General features: G+C 41.0%; 1 protein-coding gene across 1 annotated transcript; it reads right to left on the bottom strand.

Moving 5' to 3' along the window:
• Nucleotides 1-3,320: 3,320 nt before the first annotated feature.
• Nucleotides 3,321-4,390, bottom strand: inip (ints3 and nabp interacting protein). Its single transcript, XM_056238963.1, has 4 exons — nucleotides 4,231-4,390; nucleotides 3,839-3,935; nucleotides 3,584-3,674; nucleotides 3,321-3,493 (listed from the first exon to the last, which is right to left on the bottom strand). The coding sequence occupies exons 1-4, from the start codon at nucleotides 4,253-4,255 to the stop codon at nucleotides 3,395-3,397; spliced, it is 312 nt and encodes a 103-aa protein (XP_056094938.1). The 5' UTR covers nucleotides 4,256-4,390; the 3' UTR covers nucleotides 3,321-3,394.
• Nucleotides 4,391-17,907: the final 13,517 nt, after the last annotated feature.

Here is a 17,907-nt window from a genome sequence, read left to right as displayed (position 1 = left end):
TTTTTTCATTTAAGATTAGCTGTGTATTCTGATACCTTGACTTTTTGGAGGTTTCTTCAAAGCCTCAAATGGACTCTTATTTGCTCCCTTCTGCTGCCTTTGGGTCACAGCTCAGGATAGTTGCTTGTGGTTCCATCAGCCAGTGTTGTCAGCTTGTCACAATGTAATTTTCCAGAGGCTTTAGAGTTATTAGTCACAAGGCATTTGTGGCTCAGGTGACTGGATCAGGACAACAAATCTGTATCCATAACTGTGTCCATGTGCAAAGATAATGGAATTCAAGTTGCATACGTCCATACTTGCACCAGCTGAGCAACTGGCGTTTGGATTATTGGAAATGCTAATGATATCTCTCTCTAGGTATGGCTCAAATCAACCAAGGAAAGGGCCACAGAACCACTCCTCAGAAGTTTAATCTACAAACGGCACATTAATCTGGGATAGGAGGAAGTATTGTAAAATTGATGAACACACGGCAGGTTTAAATTAAACTGAATGACTGAGTAGGCCATCTTGCTTTATGTCTCAATGCTCTGTTCTATTAGATGCTCTATTAGGTAAGCAAAGTCTTTATTGTTGTTTCTGTCAATGTGTATGACACTAAGTATTAAGTTGTCTTTTTGTCATGATTATATTGTAAAAACAGCTGTCTTACCATGTGCAATGCAAAATATTCATTATCCTGTATTAAGTCAACTACATTACAAAGGCATTTGGATGCCAATTTTGATGTTTTTACTGTGTATGGCAACAGTTACGAGTTTGACGATGAGTTTAAAATGTCAGTCCAGTTATTCCGTACATGTCGTAGACACATGAATGTAGTGGAACTAATCCTGCTATCCTTCATTTATTCCTGTCTTGGAAATGTTCTGTGTTTGTGTAGCTGTTCTCTTAAATAGAAAGCACTTATCAGATGTTACATCGTTAGATACTGTATGTGTTAGATATAGCCTGTTCAACATATGTGCCTGATATAATATTATTTATTCTTTAACATACACAACAATGACTATTTTAGGTTATGAACTGAAATGGTTACAAATTAAGATGTTTGAGGCATGAAAGAAATCCGCTGAGATACAAATATACTGCCACGAATAAAGCAACCCTGTAAAATAAGTAGTCATATTCTTTCTTTTTTTCTGGTTTTTAAAGTCACCACGAAATCAAAATGGACAATTCTTGTTTTATAAAGAATATTGCAGTATTTATTATAAATGATTTATCTATGCACATATATATTTTTATTACTCCCCCTATTACTTTTATTACTTTATTACTTTTATCAAATGAAATGGTAAAATTCTTGTGAAGTGACTCTCATAAAAGGTCTGCGATGAAGTTCAAATGTGTCCTCCTCATAAACGCTGAAAACACCATGAGTGTCACGCGCGCTTCAGTGTGTAGCTAGTAGAGCACACATTGAGCGCTCATTCACAGAAACACGCAGAACATGCAGAGTTTATTTCTATAGCAGTCTTTTTGAGCTTTACACACTAGTACACTAGTTTACACACTATATCGTTGTACATCCCATTCCCTACTTTTGATTTATTCTTTCAAAAATGGCCAAATTGCGTGACGTTCCGCTTTACAGTAGGCTAAGTTACATTTGTGATTGGATTCCGCGATTCGATCCGCTGCGCAAACACAGACGGCGGGGTGAATTTATGAATGAAAGTTCTGTCACAAAACGATGTTGTTACGAATACTCGCGCTTTTTTAAGTGGGTATACGGAGATCCTTGGCCTTTCCTAGTGGGTATACGGAAATCCTTGACATTTTCTAGTGGGTATACGGCGTATACCTGCGTATCACGTAGACTACACCACTGACCAAAACAGTAATGTAATAAAATGTTTATTACAATTGCATTTTGTATTGTTATAAAATATCTGGCGTGATGGCTACGGACATGACGGAGTTGTGTTTGCGGGATGGGAATTGAAAGTGACAGGGCGCAACTGAAGAACGAGCAGAGAGAGAGAGAGCGGTCGCGCGCGTGCGCACTGTTTCTCTTCAGAGCCAGGCGAAAGTATAAACAAGGCTTCACCGTCTCCTAAGCGCTGTCTTGCTCTCTCTCCCTGGCACATATTAATCAATATAAATCGACACGATGGCAAAAGGTCGGGAGACAATAGTATCATGTTGTGGAGCATTCGGATATATTTTTTTCCTAAATTACCGCTGGTTGTGATTTGTGCTAAAATTCCTTATCTTCTCTGAAAGTGTTCCGCACATTCAGCTGACATAAACCACACTTTAAATAAACGGAAAAAAAAACTATCCAGTGATTAAATGTTTTCTGTGTTGAGACAAATCTTGTGGGATGTCCTAGCTGCCGGGATAATCACACAACGTGTACACATCCGATAATGACACGTTCAATTTGCGAACCAATGACTCCTTTGAACCGATTCATTTTAATGAATGGTTAAAATAACTGATATTTCCAGTCCTTCAGTTACTGATCGGATCAGTCAGAGTAAAATGAGTACCAAAAATAGGCAGTTTAAAACTAAATATTTTTTTTTAAATAATTATATTATTATTGCATACATTTTATTAAATATACAATTAATACATTTAATTTGTACAGAACTATTTTCATAGGCACCACCACAAAAATGTTAATGTGTGTAAATTGTGTAATATGTGTGTAAATAAAAGTAAGAATGGAAAATAATAGACCAGAAATATAATGACAAAAATGTTTAAATATAGCCTATATATAAAATTAATGTATATGTGACACAAAAAGGCTGTTTATTATTTTGGCCGGTAAAAAATATGCTTGGCTGGTGGATTTTTTCATCTACCAGTCCCCGTGGCAGGTGAGGCAAAAAGTTAATTTCGGACCCTGCTTACAGAGCTCTAGTTGTACCAACTGACTGCTGCAGATTCATTTCGACACTGATAGTGTTGACACAGAAATGCATAAATCTGTGTCTGAGGATGTGAACAGCTCTGGATATAACGTCACGGATTGCCGTCTCGTAATTACAGTTATGAAATGGCGTGAACGTAGCATAAGCTTGTTGTTTTGGTTCAGGAGAAACAGTAAAAGGCGGCTGCTGTTCATTTGCGTGCTCTGTGACTGTGTGTCTACAACTCTGCATTACCTTGCTGAACACGCTTATGACATGTGATGTCTGTGCAGAGGTATAGAAATACATATGTTGAGAGGCAGGAAGAACATCCTATCATCGTATATATATATATATATATATCACATTATTAAAAATGACAACACAATAATGGTTAACTTTTCTCCATTTTATGTAAAATCATGAAAAAATAGACCACCACCACCACAAAAAAAAAATTTCATGAAAAAAATTAAAGTAATCTAGCAAGTCCATGTCAGAGTAGCATATTTGATCAAAACTAATCAAGACTCCGGGTCGAGTCTTGGTAAAACAGGCAGTATGAGGTTACCAAAGGAGGAATCCTGAGTGATGAAGAAGCCTGACGAGTGTGCATGTGCGTGCTGAAACCAAACCAGAGAAAAATACTCATCTGATGGGACATTATCAATGATAAAAAAATATTGAAGCTCTAAACATGAAGCTTACGGTACCTGTAAAGCTGCTTTCTGCTGTGCTGCAATGTGCTGCTGTTCGGCCTGATCCCTGAACTCTTTATTTACTGCTGGTCTAGAGAGTGGAATGCTGGGAAAACACATTATATTGCATAAGTTATGAGAATAACTTATAAAGACCTTCTGAGGAGATTATTGACAATCTTACACGACAGATACTGACTTAACAGACAAATTCTTTAGAAGAAAATACAAATAAAGTATTTGTACAGTGATCTATGTGTTTGACAGTACCTGGCTCCTGGATTATTCATTGACTGACTCTGGATCAGGCGTTTCTTCTCCTTATCCAGCTCAGCTAGAATAGCAACCCTGTTTTTGTTTTGAAATACTATCGAGAACAAATGTGCAGATATATAATAGTTAATTTAAAGCAAGCAAACATATTACATTCTGTAGGGCTATTTGAAGCCAATCTTATATAAAAACTGAGCGATTGTGACACAACGACTAATTATTTGTAAATGTTTGGCCTCATCGCACTGTATACCTTAACTTTGTTGTAATTTGTTGAGTTACTTTGAAAATGATTTAAACAGTACAGTAAGTTATATCATATCCACCTAGCTTAATATCAGAAATGACAGTACAGCGGTTTACGACAACTGATATACAACAACAATTACCTTGTCCGGGCGGATTTGCGGCCATTTCCACATGTGCTCTATATCTAAATATTAAACAAAAGAAACAACTTCTAAAATACTGAGTCAAATCAATAAATAGAACCTAAACCTGATGCATGGTCTCCTCTGATAAATAAAGCAGCTATCTGGTCTTCTTCTTCGGTAAGAGCTCGTCGCATCGCAACTGTGTCAGTGTGAACAGCGCCATCTTGAGTATCGGAGCAACTGCACCCTTGAACCACTGGCTGGGTTGAACCACGCTTTATTCAGTCGATTTACATTGTAAATGTAAGTAAACATAAATGTGAACTACGTCTATAATAAAAATTTCAGAGCAGATGCTAGTTCCTATTACATAAAAACTTTAGGGGAACACAATATGGGAATTTTTCTTAAGAAGAAATTAAATTATGGTCTCTTTCCTTCTTAATTATTTCATGCAGAGGTCACTACAACAGGCATTTAAAAAGCATTTTCTTGCATTTGCATGGGTATTGATGGCATAGTTGCATATCAACCTCTACATTGTATCCAGACCAAGATGGCCAATGGCTAGTCAGAAATGTCACGTTTCTCCGGAATATCCACCCATTCCTTCTATCATAGGAGACTTTTGCAGGTAAAACATTTTTTTTGTAGCATTAAGCAATATCTAATGATTCATATCACAGTTAAATTTTTCAAGTATTGATTTTAGATTGGGAGGAAAATTCTGATTAATCATCTGTCCACATCATGCATCCATGGCTATCTCAGCTACAATTCATACTAGAACTGACTGTTTAAAAAAAAAAAAAACTTAATCTGCAGTAACTTCTTTTGACTGTAAATAAATATATTTGTGTTATTAGAATGTGATTTGCATTAACATCAAAAAAGTAATGTGCTTACATAATATATGTGACTTGTATCGCATTACTTTACTAGTAACATCAAAAAGTAATCTGATTACGTAATGCACGTTACTTGTATCGCATTACTTTACTCGTAACATCAAAAAAGTAATCTGGTCGTGTAATGCAACACTGCTTATTTCAGATGAGATTGAAAACACCTGGGCCCGTATGTATAAAGCCACTCAGAGTAAAATTTTAGTCTCAAGTCTGTCAAAATTCTAAGAATTACATAATTTTACTCTTATTCCTAAACTTAAGAATAAGTGTGATTCATAAAAGTTCCTAAGTGCTAAGGCTTGGTCTCAGCTCCTAAATTATTTAAGAGAGCTGGAGAGGTCTCCTAACCTAGTTAGGAGTAACAAGATGGCAGCAGAGAGGTTAGGCCATGCACTTTTCAACGAAAATATGATATATTGTAGTTAAATGAGTTGATCAAACAATAAAAAAAAAGTTTAATCATCAAGGTATTCTTTTTGTAACTTACCTTTAAAAAGTTTAATAGCAATGAAATTAAAGTAATAATTATATTTTTGGCGACTGGAGAAATGCAGCAGTGCACCTGTGATGACTCGGGCCCTTCAGTCCACAGTTATAAGCTCTTGAATAGCACTAATGTGACACTGACCACACCAAATATACAGTGGTGGCCAAAAGTGATGTGCGGAGTTTTTAAAAAAAAAAAATGACCCTACAAGTTTGCTTAAACCATCAAATTATGAGGAAAATATGGCAAAATGACGTGACAAATACATTTATTAACAGCCCAGCAAGCAAGTATTGTGTTATAAAGTTCTGTTGCGTAGGTCCCGTCCGTAACTCGCATTTAAAGACGAAGGCAGGGGTGCAGCGACCCCCGGGAGGTATGAGGTATGGACAGATGAAGGACCCCCAGGATTGGATAGATGAGAAGGTAATAAGTGACGTGACAATTTAGTCTTCCTGGCAGAAATTAAGCAAAAGCTTTTATTTCCATTGTAAAAAATCATTAGTTATCTATTTAGTTAATTTATCTATACAGCCACTCTGGTGAAAACAGTGATGTCATCGTCCAGTTCAGTTCAGTTCTCATATAATGGTATCAATGCAGGCAGATCAATATTATTTTTAAATATTAAGTGACAAATAAGGGCAAACTACAGCTACAGGTTTTAGAAAAACAAAACAAAAAGATAGAGGGAAAATTCTTAACTGGTGATACTTATATCTTAACAGGCTTGGGAGGGATTAAATAGATTAATGGGTAGGCCAAATAAAAAGGATGATAACTGTGTAAGTAAAAGTTTTATTAATGATTTAAATAACTTTTATGGTAGATTTGACACTGTGGAAGGCAAGACTGAATGTGATGAGATATGTAATAATCTCCCTGCAGAATCATCAATAGTTATCAATGAGGCTGGTGTCATGGCAAGCCTTTGTAAACTAAGGCCTAATAAGACCACTGGCCCAGATGGTTTAAAAGCATGCCTTCTTAAAGAGTGTGCTCCTCAACTAAAAGGAGTCTTTGCAAGGTTGTTCCAATTACTTTTGGACACAGGTAAAGTGCCAAAATTATGGAAGTACTCAATAATTAGGCCTGTGGCAAAAAAGCCAAGGGCGAGCATGCCAAATGACTTCTGGCCCATTGCAATAACTTCTATATTGTGTAAAACTATGAAACGAGTTTTAGCTAATCATCTAACTTCGACTGTCGCCTCTAGGTTAGATTCACTTCAGTTTGCATATAAGAGTAACAGAGGTACATGATGCTGTACTGACACTGCTTAATACAGTTACAAAACATCTCATGCATCCCAAAGCATATGTCAGGGTTTTATTCGTGGATTTTAGCTCGGCTTTTAATTCAATGAAGATTCAGATTCTCTTAACAAGATGTGAATACAGGTTTAGTCCGCTGGATTAGAAATTGTCTTTCTTGTCGTACACAGAGGGTCTGTGTTCGAGGGACTGTGTCTGATATGCTAACTTTAAGTACAGGTTGCCCACAAGGCTGTGTCCTTTCCCTTGTGTTCTTCTCTCTTTTTACTAATAAGTTTACGATTAAAGAAGAACATTTTAGATTGTTCAAATACGCTGATGATATGGCCTTAGTGGGCCTATTGGACAAAACTAATCTGTTATATGACGCTGCCTATCTGGCTCACATTAAGGCCCTGGAGAAGTGGTGTCATTTTAGCCAACTAGAAATTAACGTGGCAAAGACAAAATAATTGGTTATCTGCCCAAAAGCAGATATGTCAATCCAGCCAATTTCACTTGTGGGTCAACAAGTTGAAATTGTGAAGAAGTTTAGTTCAATTCTTGATTCACACATGAATTTTGCTGACAATTCAGACTACCTTTTTAAAAAGTGTTCGCAACGTTTATTTCTTCTTAGACAACTTAGTGGCCTTGGAGTTAGTCAGCATATTTTAGAACTTGTGTACAAATCCATGGTGGAGAGTGTAATAACTTTTCATCTCACAGTATGATCATTTAAATTGCAGATCTAAGAACAAACTTGCCAGAATTGTGACAATTGCAAGCAGAATAGTTGGCAGACAACAGAGGCTACTAGTACAGCTCTATGCTGAAAGGGCGAAGAAGGCAAGGACTATTCTTGCAGATAGTTCTCATCCTCTCTTCAGTCAATTTGAGCCCATGAAATCGGGAAGACGCTACAGAACCCCTCTAACAAAATAAAAATGTGTTTAAGAGGTCTTTTATTCCAAATGCTGTTAAAATTCTCAACTCGGCAAGTAAATGATAATCCAAATGACTATAGTATGAAATGTGATTATTATGTATTTATTTTTTATGAATTGTGATCTGTCTGTTTTATGTCTTTGTCTTCTATTATGGTCTGTATATTTATTTTAATGGCTGGTGAGCCAAAGACAATTTTCCACCTTGGTGGACAATAAAGATATTACAATTAAAAAGCTCACAGGAGAAAAAAAAATCATATATTGTCTGCAACATAATCATTTATTAATATTTGATTTTCCTCTCTTGTTTTTTCACCTGTTCATAATTTATTTGTATGACAGCTTGGCTAAAAATTATGTCAATTTGAAATGTTTCATTGTGTTATCACAAATAAACAATTGACTCCAGGCACAACTACACAATACGCTTACAAAATATTGAACACATTTTTAATACTATTTGAATAAAGGGTGAATCTGACAATTTTCCTTCAATACTAATTTGTGATAATTTTGCACAATGCAAAGCCATTTAAAAAAAATACATTTAAATATTAAAGTTTCAGTGTCTTAATTAAATTATTTTATTATAATTACATTAAATAATTGGTGTCATGCTGCTGTGACCTCACCCTTGCAGGCTCACTATTGGCTGATTCAGAGGGTGAGGGCGGCCATTTTGGGTTCACATCATTGTAGTCCTTAGTTTGCAGCACTTAAGTCCCACTTCAGTCAGCACTTAAAAATCAGTCTTATACTTTACTGAAAGTTGCTTTTAGCTGCTTTATAAATGTCTCCTACTCTTAGAAAAGTCCTACTCTTTACTAAGTATTTTTTTACACTTAAGTCAAAGCTTAAGACTATTCTTAAGATCATTTCTTAGAAGTTTTATACATACGGGCCCTGGGCCCGTATTCCTAAAGAATCTTAATGTAAAAAGTAGCTCCTAGTGACAAAATTCTAAGAAAATTCTTAGAAATGTGGGCGTTTACTCTTAAAATTAAAGAAAAAATCCTAGTAAAGAAAAAAGTAATTCAGAAAGTATCTTAACACTTAAAAGAGGTCTTAAGGTCAAAATTGTTAGGAGTATGGACGAGGACTTTTAAGAGGCTTAAGAGTTTCTTTAGCAGAGGAGAAAATGGCAGATAGACGAAGAGGGAGAAGAAATTTGTTGCAGACAATGGTCAATGGATGACAGTAAGTTAATAAGACGCTATAGATTGACACCCGGCCCGAATTTTCCTGTAAGTATGGCCTTGTTTGTGTTCATCCACTAACTGGGCTAACAGTAAACACTGTTCCTCTGTCCAGTCGGACTTTCTCGTCCTTCTTGGTTTTGATTCCATGTTTGTTACATTAAAATCGACATTCAAACCACCACTCAAATAGACAGCAATCAGTGTAATTGGAAAGAGTGCAACAATTTTTATCATTCTAAGACAATCAAAGACCTTATAGGAAATTAACAGCATGGTAAATAAAAAAAGGATTTATATACTGTACACATATATAATGTGTGTGTGAGAACGGTCAAATAGGAAAAATTACGCATGTAATTTCAAAGTGAAGGCTTAGAATAGACCCTATACTTAAAATCACTCTTTTTTTTCCTTCTTAGACAACCAACCAATCACAGTCTTCAAAAGATTGTGTCATACATAGCAACGGGGTCAGCCCCGCCTCCTCACTAAGATGAAAGTTTTTGTCTTTTCCTTACTCAGAGTTGCTCTCAGATCAGTACTGAATCGCTCTTAAGCTAAGACTCCTACATAAAAGTTTTTAAGCTAAATTAAGAGTTTTCTGAGAGGATTCTTAGAATCTTTATGAATACGGGCCCAGGGCCCAGGGCCCGTATCCCTAAAGATTCTGAGAATCCTCTCAGAGAGCTCCTAACTTAACCTAAAAATTCCTTGCCAGGAGTTTTAGCTTAGAAGTGATTCCAGAACATTTTCAGTGAACTCTGAGCAAGGAATGGATGGAAAATCCTATCTTAGTGAGGAGGTGTGGTTGACCCCGTTGCTAGGTATGAGTCATCATTTCAAAAGCCGTGATTGGTTGATCCTACAAGTTTGATGAAAATGAACTTTTGGTGATAATGAGCAAAGGATGTACCCTCAAATCAATAAACATAATTATACACTCTAATCTTATGCAGACTGTAATTGTAAATAATATTTCACATTCAAGAAAATATCTGGAAAATGAATAGTAAGCTGTAGGGGTTATAGCCTAACATTAGAATCTAAAATATGTGAACACTTAAGCTCATTACACACCCTGTTCAAATAATGATTCGTGTCTTATTTGCTCGGCATATTTTGTACTTTCACTCCCATATGGACCCCATTGAAAACAAAACGGCCTATCTCAAGGGGCTGTCCTTAATGGAGTAGAAATTGCAACGTTACAAGTCAGTGTGGTCTTAACGAGGGTAACACGGCTCAGCTTTTATCAATGTCTGTGATTGCTGGCTGGTCTATTTATGAAGGCTTGTTAACAAATATCCTACAACTCCTTGAACTCCTAAGCCACTAAAAGTCCTCTTCCCTGCTCTTAGCAGATCTCGCCATAGGAGCCCTTTTAAGCGCTAGGAATCTTGAGGAATATAATTCCTCAATTTATATTATAATCGCAAGGTTTTCTCAGAGGAGAGCTGTTAGTATCTTGAACATAATCAGAATGATCAGCTAATAAGGGTAAACTGACATCCTCTGGTAGCCTACACTGGAGCATCTGAGTGTTTCCACTGCTGCACCTCGACAGGCTGTAGATCTCTGATGAATCACGTCCTCACGTTCTGATATCAAAGTACGCCAAGTCCAACTAGAATGAAGTTCAATTTGCAATATTCCACATTTATATATTTTTTTGTATATATATTTTATTTTGTATATATTTAAATATATTTTTTATTTCACATGATTTTATATCATTTTATTGATTAGTTTGTTAAATACACAATTTTGCTGTATTATTACTTTATTATGTTTAATACAGTATCTCTTCAGTTTAAACCATAAACGCATGCTGACATCTGAAAATCTCTTTGAAAAATATGTTTAAAAAACATTTCAAATCTTGTTTTTCATGCCATAAGAGCAATAAAAACCTGACTGAGGTTATCATAATTCATGCATGAAAGGGTTAACGTCACCATGAAATCAAAATAGACTTATTTCTATGGAATAGGCCTACTGCAGTATCCAGTATTTATTATAAATTATTTATCCGTGCACATCATTATATTATTTTTTATTGAATGTGTTCTCGACGTATCCTCGTAATCTTTAATCAAAATAACGTCTCCGGTTACTTTCGTAACCTCGGTTCCCTGAAAGGCAGGGAACGAGACATTTACGTCGATGACGTAGTATGGGAACTCCTCCCCTTCTTCACTTCTGCTGAAATCTTATGGGCTAACGCCAGCTGGAGACAGCTGGCCAATTGACGCAAAATATGCAAATACTGACACGCCTGCTGGCAGTATAAAATGCATACGCACGTCAATTGCATCAGAATACGACTGAACGCTCGAATGAACAAGCGACACGGCGTTCGACGTAAATGTCTCGTTCCCTGCCTTTCAGGGAACCGAGGTTACGAAAGTAACCGGAGACGTTCCCTTTCAAGGCGGTCACTTCGACATTTACGTCGATGACGTAGTATGGGAACTGTGTCAAATCCCGCCGTGGAGCAGAGAACCCACCCACTCGAGAATGACAGAACCCTATTCCAATAGCTGCGCTACTAGAAATACGAGCTCCTGATAGGGCGAAGCGAGCCAATAGCGCGCTGTCTAAACCTCATCAAAATTTGCATATCCCAAGCAAATGAATAGAGCGAAGTCTTGCACTGAATCATTCAGGGCAGAACAACACAGAGTAATAGCATGTATAATACAAGTCAGCAGCAAAGCGGCGACAGTTGCATAAGCACAACACATAAATCAAGCATTCATGCACAACCTGAAGGCTCAGCTCACCGAAAGCACTTGAGACGCAACAGAAGGTACATCCAACTTATAAAATCTGGCGAACGTATTCTGAGAAGACCAGCCAGCAGCAAGACACAAGTCCCTTATAGACATACCTCTGGACCAGGCCCACGAAGAGGCGACCGCCCTCGTCGAATGAGCCTTAATGTTGAGGGGACAGACCACCCCCTGGCAATCATAAGCCAAGGCAATAGCATCCACAATCCAGTGAGCAAGCCTCTGTTTCGAAACTCCACGTCCCTTGTTGCAACCGCCAAAGCATACAAATAGCTGATCCGATTGACGAAAAGCGGCTGAGCGAGTCATATACATCCGTAAAGCCCTGACTGGGCAAACAGCGCTCTGAGCATCGATATCACGCGAGACTGATAACTCAGAAGACAATGCAGGCAGTAAAACAACCTGCGCTTTGAACGGAGTATTGAGTGACTTCGGAACGTACCCCTGTCTTGGCCGAAGAGTGACATTACAGTCTCCTGGTCCAAAACGAATGCAGTCCTCGTGAACCGAGAAAGCTTGCAGGTCCCCCACACGTTTCGCTGAAGCAAGAGCGAGAAGCAAAGCAGTTTTCAGGGAAAGCTCCTTGACCGCAATCGAAGCCAGTGGCTCAAACGGTGGAAGAGACAGAGCCCTCAACACTAGGGCTAAATCCCACGGCGGCACAGAAGGCGGCCGTGACGGACATAATCTCCTAGCTCCCCTGAGAAAACTGATCACCGATGCATGTTTACCGATCGACTGTCCTTCGAACGGGAGGCGAAATGCAGAAATAGCAGCCACATACACCTTCAGAGTGGACGGTAAACTCCCATTATCCATCCTGTACTGAAGGAAGCGTAGAATATCCGACACGGCGCAATTACCCGGGTCAATACTGATATCCTGGCACCATTTAGAGAAAACTTCCCATTTCAATCTGTATAAACGCCTAGTGGATGGGGCGCGCGCCTCAGCGATAGTGCTCATCGCTCGAGAGTGCAGAGCGTCCCGCTCATTCAGAGTCCCCGCAGCGGCCATACATGAAGGTTCCACAGCCCGGGGTTGGGGTGCCATACCGTGCCGTTCGCCTGCGATAACAGGTCTCTCCTGAGCGGAATTTCCCACGGGGAGTCCACCAGTAATTCCATCATGTCCGCGAACCAGGGCTGATTCGGCCAGTTCGGGGCTACGAGAATCACAAACGCTTTCTCCTCCCTGATTTTGCATAACACTGTGGGCAGAATCTTCACCGGAGGAAAGGCGTAAAGTCTGGCTCTCGGCCAGCGCGAAGTCAAGGCGTCGTTCATCCGTCCCAAGGGGGAACGAGACAGCGAGAAGAACGCCTGGCAGTGCGCGTTCTCGCTCGAGGCGAACAGATCGACCTCCGCCCTCCCGAACCGATCCCAGATCATCTGCACCGATCCCGGGTGAAGCCTCCACTCTCCATGAGGAATCCCATTCCTCGAGAGCATATCCGCCCCGCGATTCAAAACACCGGGAATATGCGCCGCTCTCACGGATAGAAAGTGCCGGTCTGCCCACAGCAGGAGACTCGCCGCCTGCTCGAATAGGAGTCTGGAGCGCACGCCTCCCTGGCGTTTTATGTATGAGACCACCGACGTGTTGTCGGTCCGAATCAGTACATGCTGACGCTCTAACTGTGACCGGAAGGCTTCGAGGGCTAAGGAAACCGCCATCAATTCCAAGCGGTTTATATGCCACGTTCGCTGCGACTCCGTCCATAAGCCTGAGGCAGTCGCGCCCATGCACACTGCTCCCCAGCCTGAGGTTGATGCATCCGTCAAGACTGCGGTGCGATGCGCCACGGTGCCCATCGGAACCCCTGAACTGAATAACGCTGGGTTTTTCCACGATACCAAAGTGCGAATGCAGCTGCGGGTGACCGTGATGCGCCTGAGTCCGAACGACCACGCCCCCCGAGGGACTCGGAGCTTCAACCAGATTTGAAGAGGGCGCATATGCAACAGCCCCAGATGACACACTGGGGAGGCTGCCGCCAACAGACCTAACAGCCTCTGAAATTCCTTTAGTGGCACAGACCTGCCCGGTCTGAAACGGTCCAGAGACAAAGTCAGAGACCTTATGCGCTCTTGAGAGAGATGGGCTCGCATCGTTATAGAGTTCAAGCACACTCCCAGAAATGTTGTGGTCTGACTCGGTGTGAACACGCTTTTCTGTTCGTTTACACGCATCCCCAGCGAGTCCAGGTGACGAAGTAGTATTTCCACATGACCGATTAGCACCTCTCGCGAGTGGGCTAGAATCAACCAATCGTCCAGATAATTTAGGATGCGCATTCCGCTCGACCTGAGGGGAGAAAGCGCCGCGTCCACACACTTCGAAAAGGTGCGGGGAGCCAGAGCCAGTCCGAACGGGAGTACTGAGTACTGATAAGCTGTGCCCTCGAACCTCAGAAAGCGCCTGTGACGCGCTGCTATCTGGATATGAAAGTACGCGTCCTTTAAATCCACTGAAGCGAACCAATCCCCGGGACGAACTTGCGCCAGAATCTGCTTCAAAGTTGTCATTTTGAACGCGCGCTTGTGAAGTGCTCGGTTTATGGGTCTCAGGTCCAGGATCGGACGGAGACCCCCCCCTCTCTTGGGTACCACAAAGTAGCGGCTGTAGAAACCGCTCTCCCTCTCGATCGGGGGAACCGGTTCTATCGCTCCTTTCTCGAGCAGACTGAGAACTTCCTGTCTCAGAACGGGAACGTTTTGGGGCAAAGTTAATGACGGGATCACGCCGTTGAAACGGGGTGGTCTGCGTCTGAACTGAAGCGAATACCCGTGACGAATTAAGGGAGCATTAAGCAGGGTTTTCCGGTCGGAATCCTTGACATCGGAGAGTGTCAGCCACAGGTGCCTGTGGAGGACGACCAGAAACCCCATGGAGCGACCGATGGCTTGCGCTGAGCGTTTAGTGGCCATCAGTGCAAGGTCCGTAGCTGAGCGGAGATCCCGGATGACGTCAGCGTCAACAGAGGCAACGCCATCCAGGGACTTAAGCAACTTCGCCTGGAACACCTGTAGAATGGCCATGGCGTGGAGAGCTGATACTGCCTCTCCCGCCGCTCCGTACGCCTTATCCGCTTGGTGGGCCGTGAACCTGCAGGGCTTGGACGGCAGGCTGCGGTCCGCGCCCAGTGCAGACGTCGATGGGCACAGGTGAGTGGCGACGGTCTCCTCGACGGGGGGCATGCGCACGTAACCGTGGGCTACCGCCTCGTCTACATGTGCGAACAAGGACTGAGTGGCAGAGTGGGTGCGCGCCGACTGGGGCGCAGCCCACGCCTTAACCACGTGTTCGTGGACGTCCGGGAAAAACGGGGTTCCCCTCTTCGACGCGGCCTGGCGGCGGCTCGACTGAAGGAACCACGTGTCCAACTTGCTCTTAGCTGGCTCATCCGGTGCGTCCCACGAAAGGTCCAACTCGGCGACGGCCTTAGTAAGGACCCTTAAGAGCTCCTCCTGGAGGTCAGGGCTCCCTTGCTCGGGAGGTGCGGCCTGCTGGGATCCCCAGTCCTTCTCCGACGCTGAGAGTGACATGGCGTCCTCTTCCTCGCTAGCTCCAAAGGAGATGAAATCCGCGACGTCGCGGGGTGGGCGGAAGCTAGCGTCCGAGAAGCTGACGGCGTCGAGCTCCCTTTCCCTGGGGGTGGGTGGGCCCACCAGCGGCTCGCTGGCGGCAGTGGGCCCAATCCCTGCAGCTGCTCGAGCCGTTTCTCTCCTGGCCTTAAGGGCGCGCACTGGCATGTCCGCGCAGTGGGCGCACACGAGGTCGTCCGACAGGGCCGTCTCGGCGTGGGCCAGGCCCATGCAGGCAACGCAGAACAAATGGGTGTCGGGCGCCACGATAGGCCCCGAGCACAAGTTACAGATGGATGCCATCGGATGCCAAAGACAGTGAGGTATCTTCAGATGCACCTTCAACGATGGCGAGATTTGTAGAATATCTTCCAATTCGAAGCACACGTCGATTTGAGCGTGAAGAAAAGGATTCTGATGCAATTGACGTGCGTATGCATTTTATACTGCCAGCAGGCGTGTCAGTATTTGCATATTTTGCGTCAATTGGCCAGCTGTCTCCAGCTGGCGTTAGCCCATAAGATTTCAGCAGAAGTGAAGAAGGGGAGGAGTTCCCATACTACGTCATCGACGTAAATGTCGAAGTGACCGCCTTGAAAGGGAACTTCCCCTCCCTCTTGCAGAGTCTCATCTCTGATTCACTGGCGAGAGGGCGGGGCAACCTGTCACTCACATGAGATCCACCAATAGCAAACCACAACCATCCAATCAACTTAATTAAAATCTAAATGTATTCTTGTTGGAGAAGCCGTCTCGCTCGGATATGCCACAACCGGATAAAACTTCTGCTTCATGACGACTTTAAATGCTTCTTTTCAAGAGTCAGTATACAGTGAAAATGTAAGAACAAATAAATAAAGGGATTATGACTATCAGAAACTTCACAGCAAAATAATAATATTGTTAAATAATAAATATTAAAAATGTAACTTTTCAGATGCAAATATGAATAAATTATGCATTATTTTGAAAATATTTTATTGAAATTCAATTGATTAACTTATTTTTGTCTATTATTATTTTAATCAGTCTTTTAATGGGTATAACAATGCACTGAAAATAAACTTTCTAATGTATCTTCAGAGGGATTTTAATCCTGACTGATACACGGTGTTATAATCATGTGGATAGACAGATGTTAAACAGAAAAGAAAGGACAAGATTAGAATTGTAGCAAAACTCGAACACCACAACACCTGCCTTTATGCACCTCACCAAATGGAAATCAAACAGGAAAACATTTACACATTAGTGAAGGGTTTACTTTATGAAAAAAGAAGGAAAAAAAAACATGGCAATTTTCAGAAAGGTAAAAAGGAGCACTAATGTTCAATGTACATTTATATACAAGATAACATTAACTGGCTACATACAAAGATACAGTGCACCCATTGATCATCATCTTTTTTTTGGACAAAAGTACAACCTGAAAATCATTTGCATCTGTCAGAAATATAGTGGAGGAAAGGGTCTAGAATATATGATATGATGTTTATGACCATAAAATCCAAACAAGGATGTCCTATAAACAACTGAAACTGGAAAGATGAAAGTTTTGGATGGCACAGGCGAGGAACCCTTTAAGACTTGGCAATGCCAGCAGAACAGTTACAAAATATATTGTGGGCATATGCATTATTTGTAAGACCAAAGAAGTTATATCCAATGAAAGATTTGAATGCAATAATGTGATTCAGGAGTAGTTTAGCAGAGCTTATTAAATCGCTTGAAGTCATGCATCTAAAACAAACGCACACATATTTACATGAAAAGCCCTGAGAGGTGGTTATTAAGGCATAAGGTGTAGAAGCGGTTTGCCCTATTCAACACTTTTATTAAACCGCTTGCACAAACGCACTGAACCAGCTGTTTAGCAGTGAAATATAAATACATCATGTGCTGTGAAATGAATGGATCAGATCAGAAACCTTCAGCTGTAACACGTTAAAGAATCAAATGGCTTCATGACAGTGTGACGGTCGGTTTAGTGATGGAAATAAAAGTCGCATTCAACAAGCATATACGAGTCTGGCCAAGATATGATTACCATGTTCGTTCATAGTTCTAGCTGTCTGGTATTACAAATAAAACTGAGTAAAAGCAGATTAAAAACTGTTCATGGCAGATTACACACAGCCGATTTTGCATTATTCATCTAGGAAAGCAAGACTTCAGTGAAGGACAGTGAGGAATCGCTGTGAGAAGGCACTATGCAGAATGAAGAATGACGTATTAAACACCTGTGCCACACAAATCACGGCTTAAACCAAACCTAGACCACCCTCAGGTCAGGGGTTTTGCTCATCAACCTCGAGTTTCTGTTACTGCCTTCAAGAAGAAATAGCAATTCACATCGACCACATTATGCCACAAAGAGAACATGTTCACATCATATTTCACCCCAAAATCAAATGATAAAAAAAAGGTACTTTTTTTTTTAAATGGGATTATATATATATATATTCCCATTTTTAGGGCCATAAAGATCATTTATATATATATATATATATATA

The sequence above is a fragment of the Rhinichthys klamathensis genome, unplaced genomic scaffold (assembly GCF_029890125.1).
Source record: "Rhinichthys klamathensis goyatoka isolate OS25496 unplaced genomic scaffold, OSU_Roscu_1.1 h1tg000549l_1, whole genome shotgun sequence".
NCBI lineage: Eukaryota > Metazoa > Chordata > Actinopteri > Cypriniformes > Leuciscidae > Rhinichthys > Rhinichthys klamathensis.
The sequence above is the reverse complement of the archived record's forward strand: the minus strand, read 5'-3'. Positions and strand labels throughout refer to the sequence as shown.